The sequence below is a fragment of the Chelonia mydas genome, chromosome 2 (assembly GCF_015237465.2).
Source record: "Chelonia mydas isolate rCheMyd1 chromosome 2, rCheMyd1.pri.v2, whole genome shotgun sequence".
In the NCBI taxonomy this organism is placed as follows: domain Eukaryota; kingdom Metazoa; phylum Chordata; order Testudines; family Cheloniidae; genus Chelonia; species Chelonia mydas.
The window spans coordinates 210514440-210538105 of NC_057850.1; the positions used below are offsets into that span (position 1 = coordinate 210514440).

Sequence of the window (23666 nt, forward strand, 5' to 3'; positions counted from 1 at the left end):
TATGATATTTTCCCAATGCTGGACATGTAATTTTCATACTATCTCACACTAAGACCTGTTCCTAAAAATACTTACTGATTGTATTCATGTGAGTAAACACATTGATGCTCCACCTTTCTCTAAATCATCTGGTACTGGCAGTATTAGAGACAGGATACCAGACTAGGTAGACCACCGGTCAGATCTTTATGGCCATCCCTATGTTATATGGTGCCCATAGCCATAGGATATGGGCAACTTGTATTCAAAACCTTTAGGTGACTCAGTAAAATCATTCACAAACCCCTTACTATGATGATGGTAGATTAAATGATGACAGGCATGAATGAACAAGTGAGTTTTACATTGATCTCTAAAAATGGCCAAACTTGGGTTCTGTTGAGCTGTCAGAAGGAGCAGATTTTATAGATGTGTGACTAAAAGCACACTGCAGCTGGTCCTGGATATTTCAATTCTAGGATCCTGAGAATCTGACAATAACCATGCAATCCAATTATAATAAATTCAAACAATATTTCAGTCCTTCAAAATAGCATCAGTGCTTTACTCTGATTCAGCAAGGTACTTAAGCATGGTTGAAGTTCAAGCATGTGAGTAATCCTGTTGAAATTAATGGAAGCACTTAAGCATGCGCAACTAACTTTTTGGATCCAGGCCTGAATTAGCTTCTTATTACTTCATCATCTGTGATCTCGCTCTCTTTTTTTGAAAGAAAGTAAAAATCATATTCTGTCACTCTGATTATGAATAGTGGTATATTATTTTGACATCCAGGAAATCTGAATTTAACTGGATTTGCAACATTGGCCTATGCTCTACTGTACATGCAACTCTCGTGGAACTAGACTCTTATTTATGGGGTTGAATTCTTCATTGTATTGCATCCTCTTCGTATGCTGTTCGTGTGGTATAAAAAGGTCGTAAAACCAGCAGAATTAGCCTCCGGGAAGTACCCTGGGTGTAATAGGGGTCACTGAATTGGCTTAAAATATGCACGTAACAGCCTTTTTTTTTCTGGCCCCTTTCATAGCTCCAGATGTAGGGAGTGTGTCTCAGGTAGGGGATTAGCCAGTGTATTGCTGCTCTCCAGCTATTCTTATCTATTTTTGTCTGCAGGAACGGCCCCTTGGGGTTGTTACAACCCAAGCATAAGATACAACAGTCGTCAAGCTGCTCTAAATTATTCTGCAAGCTATGCTGAGTGTGAGGAAACACAAAGACAGAATAAAACTCTTCCTTCTCATCATGCCCATTCCTGCACTGAGCAGACTTCTGCTAGAACTGAGAATCTGGCCAGGGTGCACATACTGTTGTGTGCACCGCCTTATCTAGGCCTACATCCACCTTAAGTAGCTGAACCACACCAATTATACTGGCAGAAGACACAAGGTGGCTGTGGAAGTAGTGGCTGGATTTGTTTTAATCTACTCAGAGTGACAAAGATTTTTGTGTGTAATATGAGATGTTCCACAGTCACCTGTTTGTGTCTTTTCTGGAATCATTCTCCACAGTGGGCTTGAAGGAAATTTACAAAGTTTCCTTTCTGTGAGCCTGGCAGTACCTCATTTGTGCTTCTAAGCTCGTCTTCGCTGTGCAACAAGAAACTCAGGAAAATCAGTATCTGAAAATCTAAAATGACAGTAAAGGACATGATGCTTGACCTTACACATCTCACAGCTGTTACACATACCCAATTTTGGTATATACAACATACACCTCTTTCTGTGTGCCATGAGGGGCTGCAATTTGTGGGTTTTTTTCTCTTGCCAAAACCCTTCCCATAAATTAGGTGTAATTAGGAAGCATGCACTGAGTCTTGTTTTTGCATAGGTCTTGACCTCAAACTTAAACCTGCTGCTGTGGTCTCATTGTGGGAGGAAGAAACAAATAGCACATGTATCTGCATACTTCATAACTACTGTGGCAGTTCCTTAAAGCATAATGCAGATGCTGCAGGTGTTTTCCTTTGTATTTGTCGTTACCAAACAGGCTACTGCTGGGTTGTAAAAAAATACAGAGATTAAAAAAAAAATACAAATGACAACATGGGGGGAAAAACTGAAATAAGAAATATTGTCTAGGGAGGGGAGAATAAGATGCTATGCTATTGGCCAGACCCTTATCTAGTGGTCGGAGCATGGCGTTGGGAATGGGCTTTTAGTGTGGTAATTGCATGTTAATAGATTCATAGAATTTAAGGCCAGAAGGGACAAGATTAGGTCATCTAGTCAGAACTTCTTTATATTGCAAGCCATTAAATTTCAGCCATTTACTCCTAAAATGAGCCCAATAACTTGTGTTTGTATTAGCTAAAGCATATGTTGGATCAGATCAGAGGTCCCTCTGGTCCAGTATTCTATGTCTGACAGTGGGCAATACCACATACTTCAGAGGAAGGTGCAAGAATCCCCTTAGTGGATATTTATGGAATAACCAGATCGTACAAGACGTTTCTTTCCAACCCCAGACAGATAATGGTTGGCTTATGCCCTGAAATACTATTGTTGTTACTATATTATTATTTAATTTTGTTTTAATAACATAGGATGGCTTATATCTTTTGATTTTTTATCTCATCTAAAGTAAATATGAATTTTCTGTTTATGCATATCCTAGAAGTACAGAGCTGGAAGGGACCTCAATAGGTCATCTAGTCCAGTCCCCTGCGCTCAAGGCAGGACTAAGTAATAACTAGATCATCCCTGACAGATGTTTGTCTAACCTGTTCTTAAAAACCTCCAATTACAGAGATTCCACAACCTCCCTTGGCAATTTGTTCCAGTGCTTAACTACCCTGACAGGAAGTTTTTTCTGACATCCAACCTAAATCTCCCTTGCCACAATTTAAGCCCATTGCTTCCTGTCCTGTCCTCAGAGGTTGAGAACATTTTTTTACCCTCATCCTTCTATCAACTGTTTATGCCTTTGAAAATTGTTATCATGTCCCCCCTGAGTCTTTTCTTCTCCAGACAAAACAAACTGATTTTTTTCAATCTTTCCTCACAGGTCATGTTTTCTAGACCATTAATCATTTTTGTTGCTCTTCTCTGGATTTTCTCCATTTTGTCCACATCTTTCCTGAAACACAGTGCCCAGAACTGGACACAGTATTCCATCTGAGGCTTTATCAGCATGGAATAGAATAGAAGAATTTCTTCTCATGTCTTGCTTACAATACTCCTGCTGATACATCCCAGAATGATGTTTGTTTGTTTTTTGCAACAGTGTTACACTGTTGACTCATGGTTAGCTTGTGATCCACTGTAACCCCCAGATCCCTTTCTACAGTACTCCTTCCTTGGCAGTCATTTTCCATTTTGTATGTGTGCATTGATTGTTCCTTCTTAAGTGGGGTACTTCGCATTTGTCCATATTGAATTTCACCTTATTTACTTCAGACCTTTTCTCTGGTTTGTCTAAATCATTTTGAATTTTAATCCTGTCCTCCAAAGCACTTGCAATCCCTCCCATCTTGATATTATTCACAAACTTTATAAGTGTACTCTCTATGCCATTATCTAAGTTATAAACACACTGAACAGAACCAGAACCAATCCCTGTGGGACCCTACTCGATATACCCTTCCAGCTTGACTGAATCACTGATAACTAGTCTCTGGAAATAGCTTTCCCACCTGTTAGGCACCCATCTTATAGTAACTCCATCAAGGCAATATTTCCCTAGCTTGTTTAAGAGAAGGTTGCTTGAGACAGTATCAAAAGCCTTACTAAAGTCAAGCTATACCACATCTACCGCTTCCCCACTATCCACAAGGCTTGTTGCCCTGTCAAAGAAAGCTAATAGGTTTGTATGACATGATTTGTTCTTGAGAAATCCATGTTGACTGTTGACTCTCACTTTATTATTGTCTAGGTGTTTGCAAATGAATTGCTTGATTATTTTCTCCATTATCTTTCCGGGTACAGAAGTTAAGCTGACTGGTCTGTAATTCTCCGGGTTGTCCTTATTTCCCTTTTTATAGATTGGCACTATATTTGCCCTCTTCTAGTCTTATGGAATCTCTCCTGTCTTCCATGAGTTTTTGAAGATAATCACTAATGTCTCAGATATCTCCTCAGTCAGTTCCTTGAGTATTCTAGGATATATTTCATCAGGCCTTTCAACTTGAAGACATCTATTCTTTCCTTGTTTTAGCCTCAGATCCTAGCTCATTTTCACTTGTGTTCACTATGTTAGACATCCTATATCTATTAAGCTTTCTGGTGAAAACTGAAACAAAAACATAATTTAGCACTCTTGCCATTTCCACATTTTCTGTTATTGTCTTCTCCCCTCATTGAGTAATAGGCCTACTCTGTCACTGGTCTTCCCCTTCCTTCTACTGTATTAATAGAATGTTTTCTTGTTACCCTCTAGCTAGTTAAATCTCATTTTGTGCCTTGGCCTTCTAATTTTGTCCCTATATGTTTGTGTTATTTTTTTATATTCATGCTTCCTAATTTGACATAGTTTCAATTTTTTGTGGGAATTTTTTTTTTGAGTTTCAGATCATTGTAGAGATTTCTCCTGGTTGAATTAGGGTGGTCTCTTGCCCTACTTCCTGTCTTTCCTACACAATGGGATAGTTTGCTCTTGTGCCCTTAATAATATCTCTGAAAAACTGCCAACTCTTTCAAACTGTTTTTCCCTTAGACTTGCTTCCCATGGGATCTTACCGACCAAATCCCTGAGTTTGCTAAAGTCTGCCTTCTTGTAATCCATTATTTTTATTCAGCTGTTTTCTCTCCTACCATTCCTTAGAATTATGAATGCTATCATTTCATGATCACTTTTACCCAAGCTGCTTTCCACTTTCAAATTCTCAACCAGTTCCTCCCTATTTGTCTAAATCAAATTTAGAATAGCCTCTCCCCCATACGTAAAAAGTTTGAATCCTAATAAGGTGATAATTGCAGTGATATCAGAGGAAAAGCAAGGTGTTCCCTGTGTAACTAATGTGCAACCACACACTTCACTTCTTCCACAACCTAGGATAGGCGCCTACCAGGGCAGGATGTTGTCTTTTTCAGCCTGTGGAGATGGGCAGTTAAAGCAGATCCAGAGAAGGGCCCATTATTCTGTGCTTAAACCATGAATTATTAAATGTATGCTTAAATCATGGCTTTCTCTGCTCTGATCTAATCTTAATGGGAAAGGACACTCCTCAACTTGTTTAGGATGAGGAGGTTAGGTGGGTTTGATAGCACTTAATAGAGCTGAACATAATGATAATAGCATTATCTCAGCTTTCCCACACAATTACTGGCATATCACTGCATTTTAATCTTGAACTACAACATCTCAGCCATCTCAAGCTGGAGCTGAAATTGCCAACTGTGCCGAATTCTTTGGTGATTCTGTAATGTGGATAAATATCAGTTGGAATCTAGGACAAAATCTCCAAACTCATTTTCACTAGTTCCTTGAACTGGATATAAACAGTGGTCTCCAGAGGTGCATAACTAGTTAATTTAACCTTGTTTTCCGCTTAGAATCTTCCTCTCCTCACCAAAATGCTATTTAACACAGTCTGCATGATGGCAAATCTCAAACTAAAAACAGGCTATTCATTATTCCCAGCAGATTAAGATACTGTATGATATGTGATATCATCATTTGAACATTGCCCTCGTGTATATTTCATTTTCTGTTCATGATCTGTTCTGTATGTTTGTTCATTACTATTTGACAACTTGAATAAGGGGCAAGGAAGGGTTTAAAAGGACATGTGTTCTGGTATGTATTTAATATGAATCTCAAATATATTTATAATAATTTATTTATTTCTAACGTATGAACATATGCACTGCTTTGTTGTTCCAGGAGGCATTCAGTGCCCAAACAGTAGTGCACTTCAGGAAGCACGCAGCTGTAATGAACACCCTTGCACTGTGTACCACTGGCAGACTGGGCCCTGGGGCCAGTGTATAGAAGATGTCTCTGTGTCCACTTTCAACTCATCTACCAGTTGGAATGGGGAGGCCACCTGTGCTGTTGGGATGCAAACAAGAAAAGTCATCTGTGTGAGGGTCAACGTGGGACAAGTGGGACCAAAAAAGTAAAGATCTTTGAACTATTCTTTATTAAGTTAATTATTATTATTATTATTATTTTGCCTTTTTAGATACAGGTAATCAGCTGAGTATTTGCAAAGGGAAACAATTCAACTGATGGTCATGTCTGCTCTGATGAGTAAATAACTTTTAAAAGCACACAATCTAAAATGCTAGCAGAACCGTAGAGCAAAGAGTAGGTGATCGCAATGGGGGATCTTCACTACAGTGGACTCTGCTGACAGCTCCAATTCAGAGTTGTCAATCAGAGACACTGACTCCAAGCATCTTGGTCCAATCCATCTTCCCAGTTGTTGATCAGCCAGGAATTACCCTGTGCCTTCAGACATTCCGCCACTGGAGAGGGGTTCGGAATTGAAAGCCATTTAGTTGCTGTGTTACGACCCCTGAGGGGCTGGTAGTGGTTTGCCCCTCAAGATCCAAGTAGTACTCTGCAGCTGTGGATCTTTGTTTACATAGCTCTACTAGACTCCTCACCAGGGAACCAGGAAGGGCCAGGATAGAGATCTTAGTTCGTATACATGTTAGGTTTTTTTCATAACCAAGATTTTAAGAGGTCTGTGTGGCCCAATAGTTTAATTGCCCATATAGTTTGTCACTCTCTAGTATGGCCAATGTATCCTGGTCAGGAGAGGTCCAGAGATGGAATTGATGGTGTTTTGCAGGACAAGAACAAAGTAGCTTAACAGAGCTCTTTAAGAAAGTTTCTAAAGCAGCTGCCTCTCACACTGCACCTTTGCCCAATGCCACCAATGTCTTGCTTTCATCAGCATGGCGGTCATCTTAAATTCACTTTAAAAGGAAGAGTGGGGGAGGAGAACTCATATACGTGATAGTTAGCACATCACATATTTTAAAATGTGTACGCATGCAACCACATTAAAATGATATTAATAAGCATTCCATTTAGTGTTAGTGGGCAACCATTTTACATTGAAAAAAAATCATTCTACCATGAGTTTTCCTTTGATTTTTAAATCAACCATTAGAGTGCTTGCCTTTGATTTGACCTTACAATTTTGAAAACAGGACTGTTGTATCTTGTCATAGACAAATCCTGTGAAATGAGAACAAAAAGGCATTGGTTACCTTTCAAACTGTCATGTTAAATTTATTAAATCATTTTTAAAGAGCACACATTCGACATGAAAATGTAAATAGGAACCTCATTTTAAACTCCCCTTAATAAAACGGATTACTGTGATATGATAAAATCAATATTATTGGCTTTATCTACCTTACAAGTAACAAACGTCAGCTCATATCACTTCTGTTTAATTTCACCTTGAATAAGGGTTGGAAAAGAAAATCAATAGCTGCTTTAAGCCACCTATACTAAATAGAAACATTAATAAACATAGAAGTGGCTTTTTAATTGAACCAATTGCCTCATCAAAAGGCCTCTGAGTAAGGGCTGGAACCTGCAGACTTCATGAAAGATGAAGCCCTCAATTAGTCAAATTGCATATAATCTTGATTGTGTAAAGTAGGTATTTTGTCAATGTAAATGTTGTGCTGTCTGTATACACATCTTAAGTAAAAAAAAAAAAAAAAAAAAGTCATTAGAAAGTCAAGATTTACCAAACATTACAAACATTATCAAACAGTTACCAAAGATATCTCCTATCTTAAGAATAGAAAAAACTCTGAAAACATAGTCACTGTGTGGTAACTGTTGATAAATAACTCTTTAAAACTGGCAACTGTATTTGATTACGCACACGCGCGCGCGTGCACACACACACATTCTCACTCTGATTCTCCAGTCTGCTGAGGCTACTTTGTACCATGTAAGTGACACAAAATGAACTTGAAAGGGTCAGAATAGTTGGCGAGAGTTCCCCTTCCAGAGAAGAAATCTCTGCCAGTTGAAAGCTAGCAAAGGTGCTTCAGTCACCCACACCATCTCTGGTGTAAGAGGAGAGAGAGGCATGTCAAGAGTCTTCTGTGGGCCGGGGGTGGTGGCATGTCCTGCTGCAGACCATATACTAATAATGGAAGTCAGAACAGGTTCCCTGCTACTCTTACCTTACATCCATCGGGGCTGGGTGCCTGAGAATCAGGAAGGTGCAGCCAGCTTCCTGCAGCTGCCACTCCAGTTCATCCAAGCACAGTTTGGCTGTAGTGGAAATCAGGGTCATAATATGTAATGTCTTTGCAGAAATAGACACCAGCACATAATGCACAAGATCTTTTCCATGACGAAAAAAATACAGAAAACAATCCTGCATTCATAGGGGAGAAAACTGGATGATCTAATTGGCTTTTTCTGAATCAAGTGGCTGTGTTCCTTAATTCATGTCAAATTTGTATTGGTTTATGAATGCACATAGCCAATTTGAATCACATAGATTTCTAAAATCCTAGAAAACTATAATGTGCACGAATGTAGATTAGTTATTGATATATATTGTCAAAAACTGTGCTAAATGTGGTCTGGTCTATACGAAAATGTTTTGCAAACATAGCAAAAAATCATCCTTGTGTAAATGCAGTTCTACCAGCAAAAAAAAGATCCTTTTACCATTATAGCTTATTTTGTTTGGGGAACTGGTTCTTTAAAGTGTTCTTTAAATCAGTATAGCTTATACCAGTTCAGCGAAGAAAATAAGCTATACCAGTTTAAAGAACTCTTTTGCAGATATAAGCTGTGCCTCCACTAGGAGGGAGTGCCAGTATAACTATCTTGAAGATCCTTTCTAGTGTAGACAAGACCTAAACATAAGCAACATCTAAATTGCTGGATTTAAATAACCATCCTAAGAAGTCTCTTTATATCCTTTTTCTTAAGCTCTGCAAAAGTACAGATAACAAAGACATCTTGCTCTAAATTTTCCACCCTCACTCAAGATTATTCTGTCTCATGCAGATCAAGATTACTTGTATCTCAACTGCCGGGCGTGCTTTCCTGCAAATGGCAACTGGAATCCTTATCCTTAAACTGAAAAGCAGTGCAGGGGAAAGCGGGGGGGCGGTTGTTATAAGAATATGACTCCCATTAAATGTATTCATACACCTGGCACCTTGTGCACCATTTGAAAATTATAGAGGCTAGCATTTAAATGGTTAAAAAAAAATTGCAATCAAACCTGCAGGTTCTCAGCATCCCTCAGGAGTTAACACTGCCATAGAATGATCATTCATTATATAATGTTCCTTTTTTTTTTCCTAGATGTCCTGAAAGCCTTCGACCAGAAACGGTGAGGCCTTGTTTGCTTCCTTGTAGGAAAGACTGTATAGTGACTCCATACAGTGATTGGACATTGTGTTCTTCCCCATGTCAAGAAGGTACTATAATTCACTGTGTATTAGAGGGCATTATTTAAAAATAAACCACACACTTAGTTTATTACTGTGTAGGCTTCTGACAGATTGGTATTGGCAAAGTTTTTTCTCTTAGATGGTGCACTTGTATTTCAGAGAGAGGCCACTGTGACATAGCAGTTGCTATGGTGAATGTTAGATTTGCCATTTTAGAAATAGCTCATTAGTCACATAGACAGGAATACTCTAACACCATTGAAGGTTGCAATGCAGTTGTACGACTAGAAAAACATTTTAAATGCAGGTCAGATATGCCCTTGCATACTGTTCCGTTTGACTTCACTGGAAAACCTGAGCAAATATCCCAGGGCAAAATTTGGTTCTATTCTTGTTTTAACAAATGTGTATGATTGTAGTAGGCCCAACAAAAGTTAAAAGTCTCTGTCATGTCAGTCCTAAAGTACTAACAGAAGTGGTTCTCTTTCATTTTTGTCCATTCGCTTTTATACTACCTTCACAATCATAAGAAAATAAACCACAAAAATAACCAACATTCAAATTAATATTAAGGTTCTGAATTAAACGCCCACTGCAAAGTCTTTCAAAGCTTTTAAAAGAAGTTACACAGCATAGATGTAATTGAATTTTTATTGCTTTGAAATTATCATTACAGCGGAAGCATTGAAAAAATTATTGTTGCCCAGATATTTCTGCCTTATCACTTTTTCTCTTTTAAGCTTAACAGAAGATATTCTTCTAATATGCACTATTATAGGCATAGTCAATAATGTAATTCCATGTTCATATGTGTTAATTCCCTCATGGAGCATGGTGATTACTCATTGTCACTTATAAAAAAATATGAGATTGTTGCATCAAATAAATACCCTTTAAATATCAAAGTCAATTCTCCATGCTTTGCAAAGGATGCAAAGTCACTTTTACAGTCATTCCAATTAGTTGTTGGAGCATACAACCACTAATAAAGAATTAGGGAGATTAAATGTATAACCTTAAAAATATGATAGTTAGGACCACTGAATTTGATAGTACACAGTGTTGGGTATGCTACTTAAAACTTGGAATAAATTATTTCATCATAGCCATAATATTACTATGAAGCCCTAGAATCACTTCTAATATTCTATACTTTCAGAGCAATATTATAATTTTCTCATTGAGATGCTTCTGCAGGGTTGTTCCCTGACGAGGGTGCAAAACTGTCTTGTCTTGTTTTATTTTAAAAAAGGTTCTTAATAACTTGAGCGTATCCTCAAGAACATGTACTGCAAATTGAAACACGCTGAATGTAAACAAAACTATAGGGACAGGCAAATGAGGTAGTAAAATTGATTAATGGAATGAATATCATTTCTACTCAGTAGCCAAATGTTATCTCAATATCTTTGCAACAATGTTCAGTTTACAATAATCACCTGTCCCTGCTGCTGCTGTCAGCAGCATCTCTGGGAGTCTCTTCTGCTATGCGCCTTGGGAGAGATCCTGGCTCTTGCTCTGGCTACTTTACTGACTACCTGAGAATTCCTCCTGTTTTGAAGAATACCCAGGTGTCATAGTCTGGTGTAGCTGTTCTTGTGTTGTTCCCCTCTCAGCCACTGATGTTGGAGTGTTGCCTAGGAGCCATGTTTGCCCTGTTGCTGCAGTGACCGTTTGGAAGCTATTACCAGACCAGTCAGCATGGTTTGGAGCAACACTAATGCCCTAAGTGAAGATCTTATTTGCAGTTTAGGACCAGATTGCCATGATTTATCCATACTAAGTTTTTAAGGCTATTGTTTTACAAAATGTATATTTTTAACTTAAAACTTCTAGATCGTGGTAGATTTAGAAGCAAATCAGGGCTCTGGAATGACTACAGAGTTATGGTTCCACTCATATTTTTTTCTGCCCAGAGCTCGGACTTTTCGAATATGACCACAATCTAATTTTTACTGCAATAATTTACTATTTATCATCAATACTAAATGTCTATAACAATGAAAAATGTGAGACCAGTAAATTAAGTCATATCAGGGAAATAAAACTTCACATTTAAACATGCTGCATGCTCTTGAGGAAGGTAGTTGATTGTAGGGTAATATAAGTCCCATATGGGAAACACAGATATAGTTAAAGTAAATCTTGGATAAAGACTAATGCATAAATTAAATCTGCCACACACCTCCTGGGTGTGGAGATAAGGGTAAAAGAATTAAATTTTGTTGTTGAGCTCTTTAGGGAATGGAGCTTTATTATTCACTGCACTATGTACATTTCTGCTTACATGTCTTAATTTTAAGGATAAAATAATCTATGAAGCCGTACAGCATAGCAGCATATCAGGCTCATCTAGCATATCACTCAGTCGTACAGTGTATGAATGTATATTGTTATTGACAGAAATGCTTTCTGTACCAATGCTTCTTTTTCACCCTTTGTCCTGAGATCAAGTGTAATAGTAAGTTAATATCATTAATTTTCTGTCATGGGCAAAATAACTTGGTCTTGTACAGCAACGGAATCAATTATGTAATATATTAAATCTTTTCTATTTCTAATTACTACAGTCCCAGTATAATCCTAATTCTAGAAATCTTCTGTGTATGAGGGGGGAATAAACACACTGTTGTACTCTTGGTAGGGGATGTCACAGTAAAGAAACAGTCTCGCCATCGAGTCATCCTCCAGCTCCCTGCAAATGGTGGCCGTGACTGCCCAGACACGTTATATGAGGAAAAGGAATGTGAGGCTCCTCCTGTGTGCTATACTTACAGGTAACCCGAATAAATTATGAGAAATTATTCCGGTCTCTTCAGCTCCCACATCCTGTAAAGTGCAAGGGAAAATAGGGTACAGAGCCAAATCAGGCCTGGTAAAAGCAGGTGCAATTCCATTGATTTCGATGGAGTTACATCCATTTACATGAGGCCTGTATTTGGCCAATTGTGTTAACATTCTGTTGGATTTACATCTGGATTCCAGCCAAAGTTCTTTTGTTCCAGTGTTTTGCTTCTAATTACACATATTTGACCTCTACAGATATAAATGTCATACACACCACAACATCAACTCTTTGGTTGTTAAATTTCAAATGTTTGAATAATTATCTCTTAGCAGTTCTTTGAGAACACTGTATGAGAGCAGTCAAAGGTAAAAGCTTTCTTTCTAAATGTTCTAAAAGTGTTTCGTAAATTAAATACATATAGCATTACTGAAATCCAATCTTGTGTTGGAGGATGACAACCTCCGAGAAGAAAGGAAATGTTTCCACAGCTCAGGAAGGTGTGTACACAAGTGGCTTTAAGCTATCCTGGCATCTAATCCAGCCCCCAAACTATCCATCAATTATCCAACAATCCATTTTATAGGTTAGAGCATCCTCATGGCTGCTGTAATCTTCACCAGAGGATGCAGAAGACCATTCCAGCAGGTAAGGATTGCCAGGATATAAGGGTAACCTGACTATTCCTCCCACACTTTGGGCTATAAGTATGACTGTGTGGGAACCACTATAGTGGCCCTGTGCCATCTCAGGAGTCCCCTAGGTGAGTACATTCTCAAGTAGAAGGTGAAGCCAGATTTGGAGCTGCTTCTTAGTACCAGAGCGGCACAAAGCAGTCCAGGTGTGGTCCCTGATGTTTAGGCCTTTCCAATAATAGGAAATTAGTTGAATTTAATTGTCAGTACTATATAAATAATGGAAAGACATGTTTGATTCAGAAAGTAATATCCTGTTTCTTCCCTGGTAGCAAAGAACACCTGTTGTTTCCCCTAAATGCTGCCATTCTGTCATAATGATCCTGATAAATGTCCTTTCCATTGGCAACAACAGAATGGAAAACAATTTGAGGTTATTAATATATTACTTTGATCCTGTGTCAGAGAATTATCACTTCCGATCCATTAGGAGATTACAACATTTCTAATTGAATGGTATATGAGGATATGATTACAGTGCTTGAAGCTACCAAAACGCAGCACTCCAAATATAATTTTAAAACTTTCCTTTGCAGTGTCAGCTTAATCATTTTATCCCTTAAACATAGGCTGCTGCTCAGCTATTTAACACCTTCAAAACCAGATGATTTTCCTGGAGTTTCAGCTGAGCCACTGGTGTGTGCAGGATGCTGTGTGCAGGAGAACACTGGGTTTCTAGCAGTGGTAGGCAGGGCAGCTTAAGTTTCTTGGAAGGGACTAGTGTTAAACAACCTTCCCTTTATCACCCTTCTTCTCTGTCCTGGGCACATACTATGAATGACACACACAGCCAGCTCCCTACTCCTTCCTCAGTTCAGGGAGCAGCACAAGGAAAGCAGGTTACACTAAAAGCTGGGGCTAAAGGTATAGACGATCTCACATGAAGCCACACTTTGATGGCTATGGCACGTGGGTGCTATGAGTCACGTATGCATTTTATTTTTTTCACTTTGAATGACTCAGTTCAGTTGAGATTACAGCAGGACATGAGAATAGCCATCCTGCATAGGTTTTGCTATATTCAAGGCCCTGTGTACTCTGGGGCAATCTACACCTAACTTCTACAGTATTATGGCGGAAATTTTGTAGCAGCTTCAGAAATTTTTTTAAATGAATGTTTATAACTGAATTAAATATGCAACTGAATAATCAAATCTGTACAGTATTGATTTATTTGATCTATTTCAGTCTTCTAGAAATTCATCATCCCTGTTGTTTATTTTGATTAAATTATGTTTTCCCCACTGTTACAACCTGGTCCCATGCCCCACTATATAGTCACTAGCCTGTTGGAAGTGATCCAAATCTCTGGGTCCCATGTGCTTCCAAGCCAACTGGATCTGGCTAGAGTCTAATAACTGTTTCCAGATCTGGGACTATACACTCTCTGGCTCAAATCTCTTGTGTGGGCTTCCTTCTTTGGGATGTGGGCCGTTGCTGCCCAGCCATCCTAGACCTGGAAATCAGTGTCTGAGACCTTCTGTGCCTCTCCCCAAGTCACCTACATGCCCTCAGCGCACCACCTAGTCTGAGGGCACTCTGAACTTTTAGTTTAACCCCTTCTGGAATAATATGGTGGGAAAGCAAGGAACACAGACTTAGCACTCAACAGTTACAGATCTTTGAAAACAAAACAAAAATCCTCTGATGCTCCCTCCACTGGTCGGATCTCACCGCTTGTGAGACTGAGGTTTGCTGATATGTTTCGGGTTAGCCGGAGTCCCTCCTGCTCTCACCATACTGCAAGTCTTTTGGTTGGTGGGGGAGGGGTTGCGGGGGTGGAGCACAATGGTATCCCCCACCTGCACACACAGATCAGACCCTCGCTTTTAAGCAGGGTCTCTCCTCTTTATCAGGCTCTCAACTTGGGATACTCTAGCCTTCTCCCCACACGTCATGCCTTATCCACTTATATAGAAAACTATTGTTCCATGGGAATGGGCCAGTTGTTGAAAGTCATTCAAAGTTCGTGGTTCCATATTGTTGTCTTGATGCCTTCTCAGTGAGAATCCTTCAGTGAGGTGTCGAGCACTTGTCCCAGGTAGGGCAGTTGTCTGTAATGCAGTGCAATAGGTTGTCTTTGGCACATCCAGGCTTGTGCAATCACAGTGTCCAACATTCCCACACACAAAACAAGACAGGGTTCATAATTTGACTCAGACATAACTCACTCCATCACAGCCACATTTTCAATATGCAGTAGGCTTCTGTTGACTAACTGTAAAATGCCCTCAACACACAAACACAGTGAAGGGGCCCTTTCATTAAATAGATAATTGCACACAAATCCAGTCACTTGTTTATTATGAAAAATATAAAACATGCTCAGAGTCCTAGTAATCAAAATCAGATTATAAAGAAAAAGGGTTTAAACGTATTAGTTTTGTAAAATTTGAGATGAAATGTCAAAGTAGTATACAAGACACAGATACACAAATCCTGGCAGCAGAATTATTACAGCTGTTATATTCATTATTTGTTTGTTGAAAACCAGCAGAGTGCTTGGTATTTTAAAATACATGAAGGAAGACAATGGTCCTGTTCCATCATCTTACTGCAAATCCAAAAGAGATTGAGCACCACCCAGATCCATCTCTACCTAGAGCCTTAAGGTGGTCTGCCAGGATATTCAGTTTATGTGCATCATTGGCAACCCTATGTCACCACCAAAGCTTTTGGCAACACTGTATTGCTGGCAGTGTGACATTCCTTAGTAAATGCATTCCAGAGTTGATTTGTCTTCCATCCTAATAATATGTCTGTTCCAAGAAAGCCATCAAAACTGAATGCTTGCTGATGAAGACGGTTGCTGGGTTCGGCTTTGATTATCCTAATTTCTGATCTTGTCCTGCCCCTTAATATGGAGCAGCTGATGAAGATGAGAATGAAAAACATCACTTTGGTGCTCTTCAACACCTGCAATTCCTGCTGAAGTTAACAGGAGCTATAAGCGGAGCACAGCAAAAAAATGATAACAAAAAAGAAAACTCAACGTGCTTCATGCTATTGTTAACTTTTGTTGTGGACAATCTGTGATAGGCTAATAATAAGTAATCATTTATTATTGTTTCTGAAGTAACCTATCATATTTTTCTTACTTACATTTTGACAGATATCATTTAGATGTAGTGTTTCTAATTTATCCTTTTCCTTGTTGCAGGTGGAAGACCCACAAATGGCGAAGATGCCAACTGGTACCATGGTATGTTCGTCAGGATAGCCCAGGTGCCCATGAGACATGTGGGCCTGGACTACAAGCAAGAGGTGAGAGACTTTACTTCCATCCTTTATTTCCTAAAAGTCACTGGCTAAATTGGTGGGGAGGGAGAAGTAGTACCTCTCCCACATTAAAGGTTATCATTGCAGCCATAAAGACTAGAGACTTAATGTTTTATTAAAATAAATGAAAGCCATCAGGGGAAATTACTAGATTACCAGCCTGGCAGGACCTATCCCACACCAACCCCTGGAAAATATTTGTTCATAAAATATCTGTTTTAAGTTTTTATTTAAATATTATTACAGTGTGTGACTAAGGTTAATGCTGCTTCTTGTTCAACCATTCTCACCTTTTTTCCTTTGCCAAGAGAAAGAAGAATCTAAAATTTATTCTCATTATCTGGGCCAAGTTTTCAAACATGGAGTAACTACACTCTCAAAAGCCTATGTTTTTAGACTTATAAATAGTTAGATGCTTACATACATACCTTCTCTGCATTGAAAATGCTGATTTGCTTGTACATATGTGGTGTTTTGCATGTACGCACACATTTTGGGGGCATGCCCATTATGCTTAGATCTGAGAATCTGGCTTCTATATCTTCCATATGATAGCAAATAATTTTAGTAGCCAAAAGCCTGGTTTCAATGTCACCTGTTTTACCAAGAATTTTTTGTGATAACATCTTCACCTAAATGTGACTGCATTGCATAAGGAGAGATTTTTGAGGAGTATTCAGTGAAATCAGTGTGGAAATTTCAATTGCAATTCCCACTTACTGTATTGCAATAATGGAATTGTTCTGAATGACCAGTGAACCCTGAACTTCAGGATATTTTTCTCCCAGTCTCATAGACTTTAAGGCCAGAAGGGACCATCATGATCATCTAGTCTGACCTCCTGCACATTGCAGGATATTTTTCTGTTTTTTTTAATGGAAACTCTGATCCATTATAACAGTATTGACTTAGTAGAATGCAGAGGAGTTTCCTGAGCAAGAGATGTTGCTGGCAGCATAAGTGAGGTGTTCTGATTATTAGCTTACATGCAATGTCAAAACAGGTTATGATATTCTTTTAGGTTTTCTGTAGAGTAAATCTTTACCTAGTAGCTTCTACAGATGATTCTAAAGATGTTATGGAAATGAATTTAAGGTATACCATGAAATGAATCCTGAAGGTATTGCCTGCTAGTACAAAAATCTGCTGACTGTGTGTAATTCTCCTGATGACATACCACTAGTCCAATCTATTTCTGGACCCCACAGCTTCTTGAGGCAACAATCAGATTATGCACCTAGAAAATAAGATTTCTCTCTTTGATGGCAGCAAATCAGGATGATACAGAATGTTGCCTCCTTGTTTGTATTGTCATGGTAGAAACAACATCTAAATCTGCAGGATAGTTACATCTTTTGCTCATAATCAGTACTGTAGCCTGAAGCACACCCTAAATTATCCTAGCACACAGTTTTTTTATATACAATGCACCATGAGAGTTTTGCTGAGCTTTCCTTATATAGTGCCCTGTAACTCCATTTACACACACAAACAGTAATACGTAGTTTTGGAAATACTATGGACACATTTTTCAAATTTGGCATAACACTGTTTCCCTGAAACACCACACCGAGCTAGCAGGTTTTGAATGGTCTGAGAAAGGTTAAGTGCTTTCTGCAGACTCAGTTAAGTCAGAGGCTTGTCACCCTGTCCAGATATGAGTGGTGGGAGTGGTTCTCTGGAGAGAGAGAGAGAAGACTTAGGGTATGGGAGAACAGCAGTGCTTAATTTGCAATGAAAGAGGTGTCAGAGATCAAGCAAAAAAAAATGTTTACATTTGTAACTGATGCAGCAAGCTCAGAAGTGCCAGAGCTATGAATTGCCAAGCCTAGAGGTGCCAGGGCTTAGCCCTGACAAGCCCTGGCACAAATTAAGCACTGGAGAACAGCCTTGAGTTAGGAACCCTGTGGAGAAAGCTTGAGCTACAGTATATTAATGGACCAAACTCTAGGAAAGGGATGAGGTTTCAGTCTACATAGTGCAAACTTAGCTTTAGAGCAGATTGGGAAAGACAGTTGTTCACTTTTGAGATGGGGGCCCAACTCCCTCTCTGGGCTCTCAGATGGGTACCCTAGAACTGTCTGTGTGCTGACATGACCACCCAAATTTGGAAACTGAGGGTCCAGTTTAGGCAATGAAAGTTATGGCTACTCAGCACATCTGAAAGTCAGGCCTGAGCCCAGTATTGGCCTCTCCCTTTTAGGTAAATGACAAAACTGTGCATAGCGTGGGACCGTAAGTATCATAGACTCATAGACTATCAGGATTGGAAGGGACCTCAGGAGGTCATCTAGTCCAACCCCCTGCTCAAAGCAGGACCAATCCCCAATTTTTGCCCCAAATCCCTAAATGGCCCCCTCAAGGACTGAACTCACAACCCTGGGTTTAGCAGGCCAATGCTCAAACCACTGAGCTATCTCTCCCTCCCCAGTCTCGTTTCTACTAGTCTCATTTCTTTTAATCGCTGGTGCATATACAATGCTAACTCAGATACAAGTTGATCAATCTATTTTCTGCCTCTGATTCAAATGGGGCTCAGTTATGGTAGTTCTGTGAGCATTGCAGCTGGCAATCAGAAAAAAAGAAGAGGAATATGATAGAATTTGATTTTGCTGTTGTTACTTTTTCTAAAGTCAGCGTCATCAACTCAGTCCGAGAACATTACAAATGTTTTGTTTAGAGGATGGACTTGCTTGGAAACCTGTTTAGAAGTTTCATACAAGCAGCTGTTAATCCTGTGATGTGAAGCTATATAAATTACACAGTAGGTTTTTTGTTGTTGTGTTGGGGTTGGATTTTTTGTTTGTGTTTGGTATGTATTCACAGATGAACGATCACTGCATGAATTAATAATCTGCAAAATATTAATGCAGAACAGAGTAAAAATAACTCTTCTAGTTACCTGCTCTGTAATATTAGCATGTGTACTGTATTCTAACAGGAATGGGAAAGACTAATTTGAGGCTTTTCTGCCTGGCAATGAACTATTTGGCAAATTTGAGCAAAATCACGTCAGCTTTGCTAGAGGCATTAGAGAGTGAAATAAATAGACGTTTTCCATTATTTGAACCCATCTACAGCCAAAATGGCTGGGAAATGGAAGTTGAACATTTGTACACAAATAGCCCGATTTGTGTAGAAGTATCTTTGTGCATTCTGGAGAAAATTGGTGTAGTTTTAACTGAGTTTTGTACCTTGAAAATTGCATACTGAGTATGCACAGTGCATGTTTTTCATGAGTTTCTTATAGGGTGATAGTCACTTCTTCTGTCCAGAAGGTTAACATATACGCCACTTAAGTTTTAATTTTAGCCTTGAAAATAGGGCTTAAGTGGAACTTCAGTGGTTCTTAAGTGCACAGGAGTAAATTTCATGCCAAGTGTGCAGCTAAGAGTTGCTGCACTATACACAAACATCTAGCTAATTTGGCTTTGTACAGGAAACTGTTGTCCAGGTTTGAATGGACTGAAGCAAGAGCTCCACTGGAGATGTTGGTTCTGTCCTTATTGACTTGGTAAGTTATGAAGGTCGAGGAGAGCTGCTGTACATGTTGCTTGGTGTGCAGGCAAAGAGCCACAGGTTCCCCAAGTTGTAAAAAGATGATCTTAGAATTACTGTAGTATGTGATCATTTAGTTAGACCATTTCATAACGCACATTCATGAAGGGGCAGAGGTACTGTTTTGCAAGGAATCTTACCTTTAAGCACTCAAATCAGGAAAAGCTGCACCTTCAAATTTAAGATCCTCTTAGTGTAATATTTGTTTATATGAGTTTACAGTACAATTACCGATTTCATCATAAATATTTTGGATGTATATTTAAAGATGCCCAAATGTTTGTTGGTTTTCACTTTGCATGGGGTGTGTGTGTGTGTGTGTGTGTGTGTGTGAGGATAAAGATATATCCTTTTGGTGGAAAAAAATTCCTATCTGTGAATAAATGAGACATTAAGATGGATATTTGTTCTTAGTATTAAATAGTTTCTAACACTTGGCATGAGTGTTACATTTCACCATCCTTTGGCTGCTCTGTGATAATTTTCCTATTATAGTGATATGCAGTGATCATCATAGAGAAGCAATCTCAGCAATTTAGTTTCCTGTGGATCTTACTTTTATTTTGTATTCCTATTCAGTAGAACAAGTAATTCTCATTTTTCCAATTTACAAGAACCATCCTCAATTTCGAAGTTCTTCATTTGCACTGTTAGGAGCTGATGTTTCCCAATATTATTAGAATTGTCCTGCTCTGGCCTTCATTGCCTACACACACAGTCAGCATCACATACAATTTAGCACCAATGGTGTTAAAGCCAAAGGAACACATGCCACAGAATGGACAGATCCCACTTATACAGATTCATTAGCAGTTTCTTTCACACAAGACATTCAGTACTATTTGTACTGTGAACACACATTAGTCAGACAAAGTAATTAAATCTGGAAGGAAAAATGGGGAGAGAGATCATTAAAAACGAGTGGAGAGAAGGCTGGTCGTGACAGTCCACAGGTGCAGTTAGAATGACCTTGCCTAATATTGTAACCCTAATATTAATTTTTCAGCTATTTTATTACATTGGGCTTGGTTGACAGTAAAGGGAAGTGGGTGAATCATAATGTTAGGAGAATGATTCATCCTTCAAGACAGTTCTGCTTCTAGCTGTCCTGTATAATGAAGCTTTTATTACAAATCGTGTCAGTGTAAATGAACATGTCACAATTTTAGAGCTCGAGTTTGGTGTGGAGGAAAGACAAGAAATGGCTTTTTTATTTTGTTAACAAAATTGCTTTTCTTTCAACATATATTTTTAAGAAAAAAAATAATGAACTTCAGTGGTCATATAAAGTGATGGACTGATGTTCCTAACTAAAATCAAACATAGTGCAGGCTTGGCTTCCCTTGATACAGAAATTCCAAAGCATTTCATTCCTGACCTGCAAAATAATTGATATTTTGGTCACGGGCTGTGTACACATACCCAGAGCAAGGGCTCAGATCAGCCCAGCAGCATGTTCAACACTCCAGAGTTACCCCAAAAGAGGGGATAGCACCCACCAGGCTTTTGGGGAAAAGCAAATGAAAAGTTTATGTGAAGATTTTGCTTCTCTTGTTTAGCTCATCAGAAGCCTCTGGCTCTTTAAAATGACAAACTGAAGGGATTAAATTGGACTATGACTATTTGTTGTTCTGCCACCGGCTTGCTGGGTGACCTTGGGCTAGTCACATCACCTCTCTGGGTCTCAGTTTCCCATCTGTAAAATGAGGATAGGGATGTAAAGTTCTTTGAGATACACTGATGAAAATCTATAAAATCTAGGTCTTTTGAGTATTACTTAGCCACAGTAGCATATCAGCTGTAATCTAAGGTAAGGATTCAGCTGTCTGGCCACAAACTCCTACCAACAAATATTTCTCTTTCTGTTTTAAAAAAAAAAAAAAAAACCTAGGAAATTAAATGGGAAGAAACCTTGTTAATACAGAGTTAAGGTTGCCCAGTGATAGCTCGTGCCCTTCTAGAACCTCAAATTCAGCAAAACTCAAACTTCTGAAAACCAGGAAATACAGAGATAAGGTAAATGCCCACCAACCTCAACTCTTCTCTCTTTGAGCAATGCCCCAATATGCCCATAACACACACACACACACACACTCACTCTTCCTTTTCACTGTAATGGACAGGTGCCACTAGCACTATGCTCAGTGAGCCTACTCCCCCGACATAATACTGCACTTGTAAAATTTAACATCGTTTCATACTCTTCTATAACCTCATCACACTTGCCACAAGATACCACCTACACCTACACTTTCCCCTCCCCATCATTAAATCCACAGACTGGTTTCATATCCCACCACACTACTGACAATACCCATGTCCAGTAGACTCGAGTGTCCTGGTAATGACCCAACTACACAATTCTGTAATGTAATGATGCAGACTGGAACCTCAAGGTACCTGTGCACCTCCTTCCTTTGATAACACACATGGGAGGACAGGGCTCAGACCCAGATCTTCTCATATCACAATCACAGCTCTTCCATTTACTCCTCCACCATTCAGTACAGCTACTCCTAAGACAGAGAATGCAGCTAGAGTGAATGTACATAATTCCCAGTGACTATTGCCAACCCCAGGGGGGGCTGAGTTAAGATTGCACCATTTGTTTACCTTAATTCTGTATTTCCTGCCTTTCTGAAGTTTGAGTTTTTCTGAATAAGAGATCACTGGGCAACCTTAACTCTGAATTAACAAATTTTTTTGCCATTTAATAAATAAATGAATGAAAGTCCTTTGTAAAGCAAAGGGACCACAAAGCTGTTTCATTTATAAACTTTTAAAATATATTTTTATGCTGCTTGGCCATTGCGACTTAAGTAATTCAGTAAAAAATAAACAAAAAAACATGGAAGGAAACAAAAATGGTGTTTTGTTTTTACCTACACATAACAACAGATACAGCATTCGTATTTAATTACAACAATAACAAAACATATTAGCTTATGGCCCCTTGTGGCTTAGTTCAAGTGACACTATCAGACAGATCTTTAATTACATCAACCATCAAAGTCCCTTGTCTAGAAAATTTAGAGTGCAGTTTATTTCACACTTCTCTTCTGGGAGATGATAATTGTTAAATAGGGAAACAGTTTCTTAAGTGAATTGTATCCACTTTACATTTGATTTTTCTGTTAACTGTACTCTCGTTTTTTTTGTGTGTACACTTCACAATCACTTGTATTCAATCCAGTAACAGAACAAGCACAACCCTTCCTCTCGATGCTAATGTGTATAATCAGTTTGATGTGGGTGGGTAGGATTGATTATTAGCCAGGCACTGAATGCCTTTATAGGAGTTGAAAACATTGCTTGTGATGAAGGTTGATCATAGATCTCAGCTGGGCATTTATAGAGTATAATTAAAGAGCCATGGGCTTGGCAAGATGTGCTGAGCACCTGAAGCTCCCTTTGAATTGAACTAGAGCTGTGGATGCCCAAATTCGACCCTATGTGGAAAAAATGTGAATGACAGTCTAACAACTTCTTAAATACTTAAAGAAATGCAAAAGTACAGCTGGACATGGATTATTACTTGGCCAAGGTACCATGTCAATAAAGTACACAGTTGTCAACACCATGTATTGTCAGCAGCAGAAAAACTAACCATTAAATCAGTAGTGTAACACAGTACAATTGAATCAAAAGCCAGTCACTTGGATCTAGTGGCATGGAATGGTGCGTTGTTATGGACGCTGGGAGAGTCAATGTCAGGAGCAGATTCGGTATCACAACCTACATTGTATATTGTATTGTCATGGGACTGAAATCTTTAGTTTTCAAGGATGAAGCTTTCTCCTACTTTGGCTGCTTCAGTGCACAACTGACAGCTGATCCTTGAAAAAGAAGAGGTATTAGCTCCAGAGGGAGCCTCTCATCTCTGTCTGCCAGATAAAAGTTAGATGCACAAACAACATAAGATTCTGAAAGAGGGTGTGACAGGCTGGAGACGTCTGTTAGAAAAGTCATGTTTAATAGCCAAGGGAGAGTTGGTTTTAGAAAAACTCCACCCAT

At 38.9% G+C, this 23666-nt stretch overlaps 1 protein-coding gene across 8 annotated transcripts in view; it reads left to right on the forward strand.

Annotated features, from left to right (window-relative positions):
• THSD7A (thrombospondin type 1 domain containing 7A) overlaps nucleotides 1–23666 on the forward strand; it is a 522569-nt gene that overhangs the window by 400149 nt on the left and 98754 nt on the right. For all 8 annotated transcript variants that reach the window (XR_006289020.1, XM_043541145.1, XM_037890601.2 and 5 more), the window contains 4 exons: nucleotides 5824–6058; nucleotides 9247–9362; nucleotides 11980–12112; nucleotides 15976–16079. Coding sequence is in view for 7 of the 8 variants with exons in the window: in XM_043541145.1 (XP_043397080.1) it covers nucleotides 5824–6058; nucleotides 9247–9362; nucleotides 11980–12112; nucleotides 15976–16079 (588 nt within the window). In the remaining variant the exon portion in view is untranslated. The remainder of the gene's footprint in view (nucleotides 1–5823; nucleotides 6059–9246; nucleotides 9363–11979; nucleotides 12113–15975; nucleotides 16080–23666) is intronic.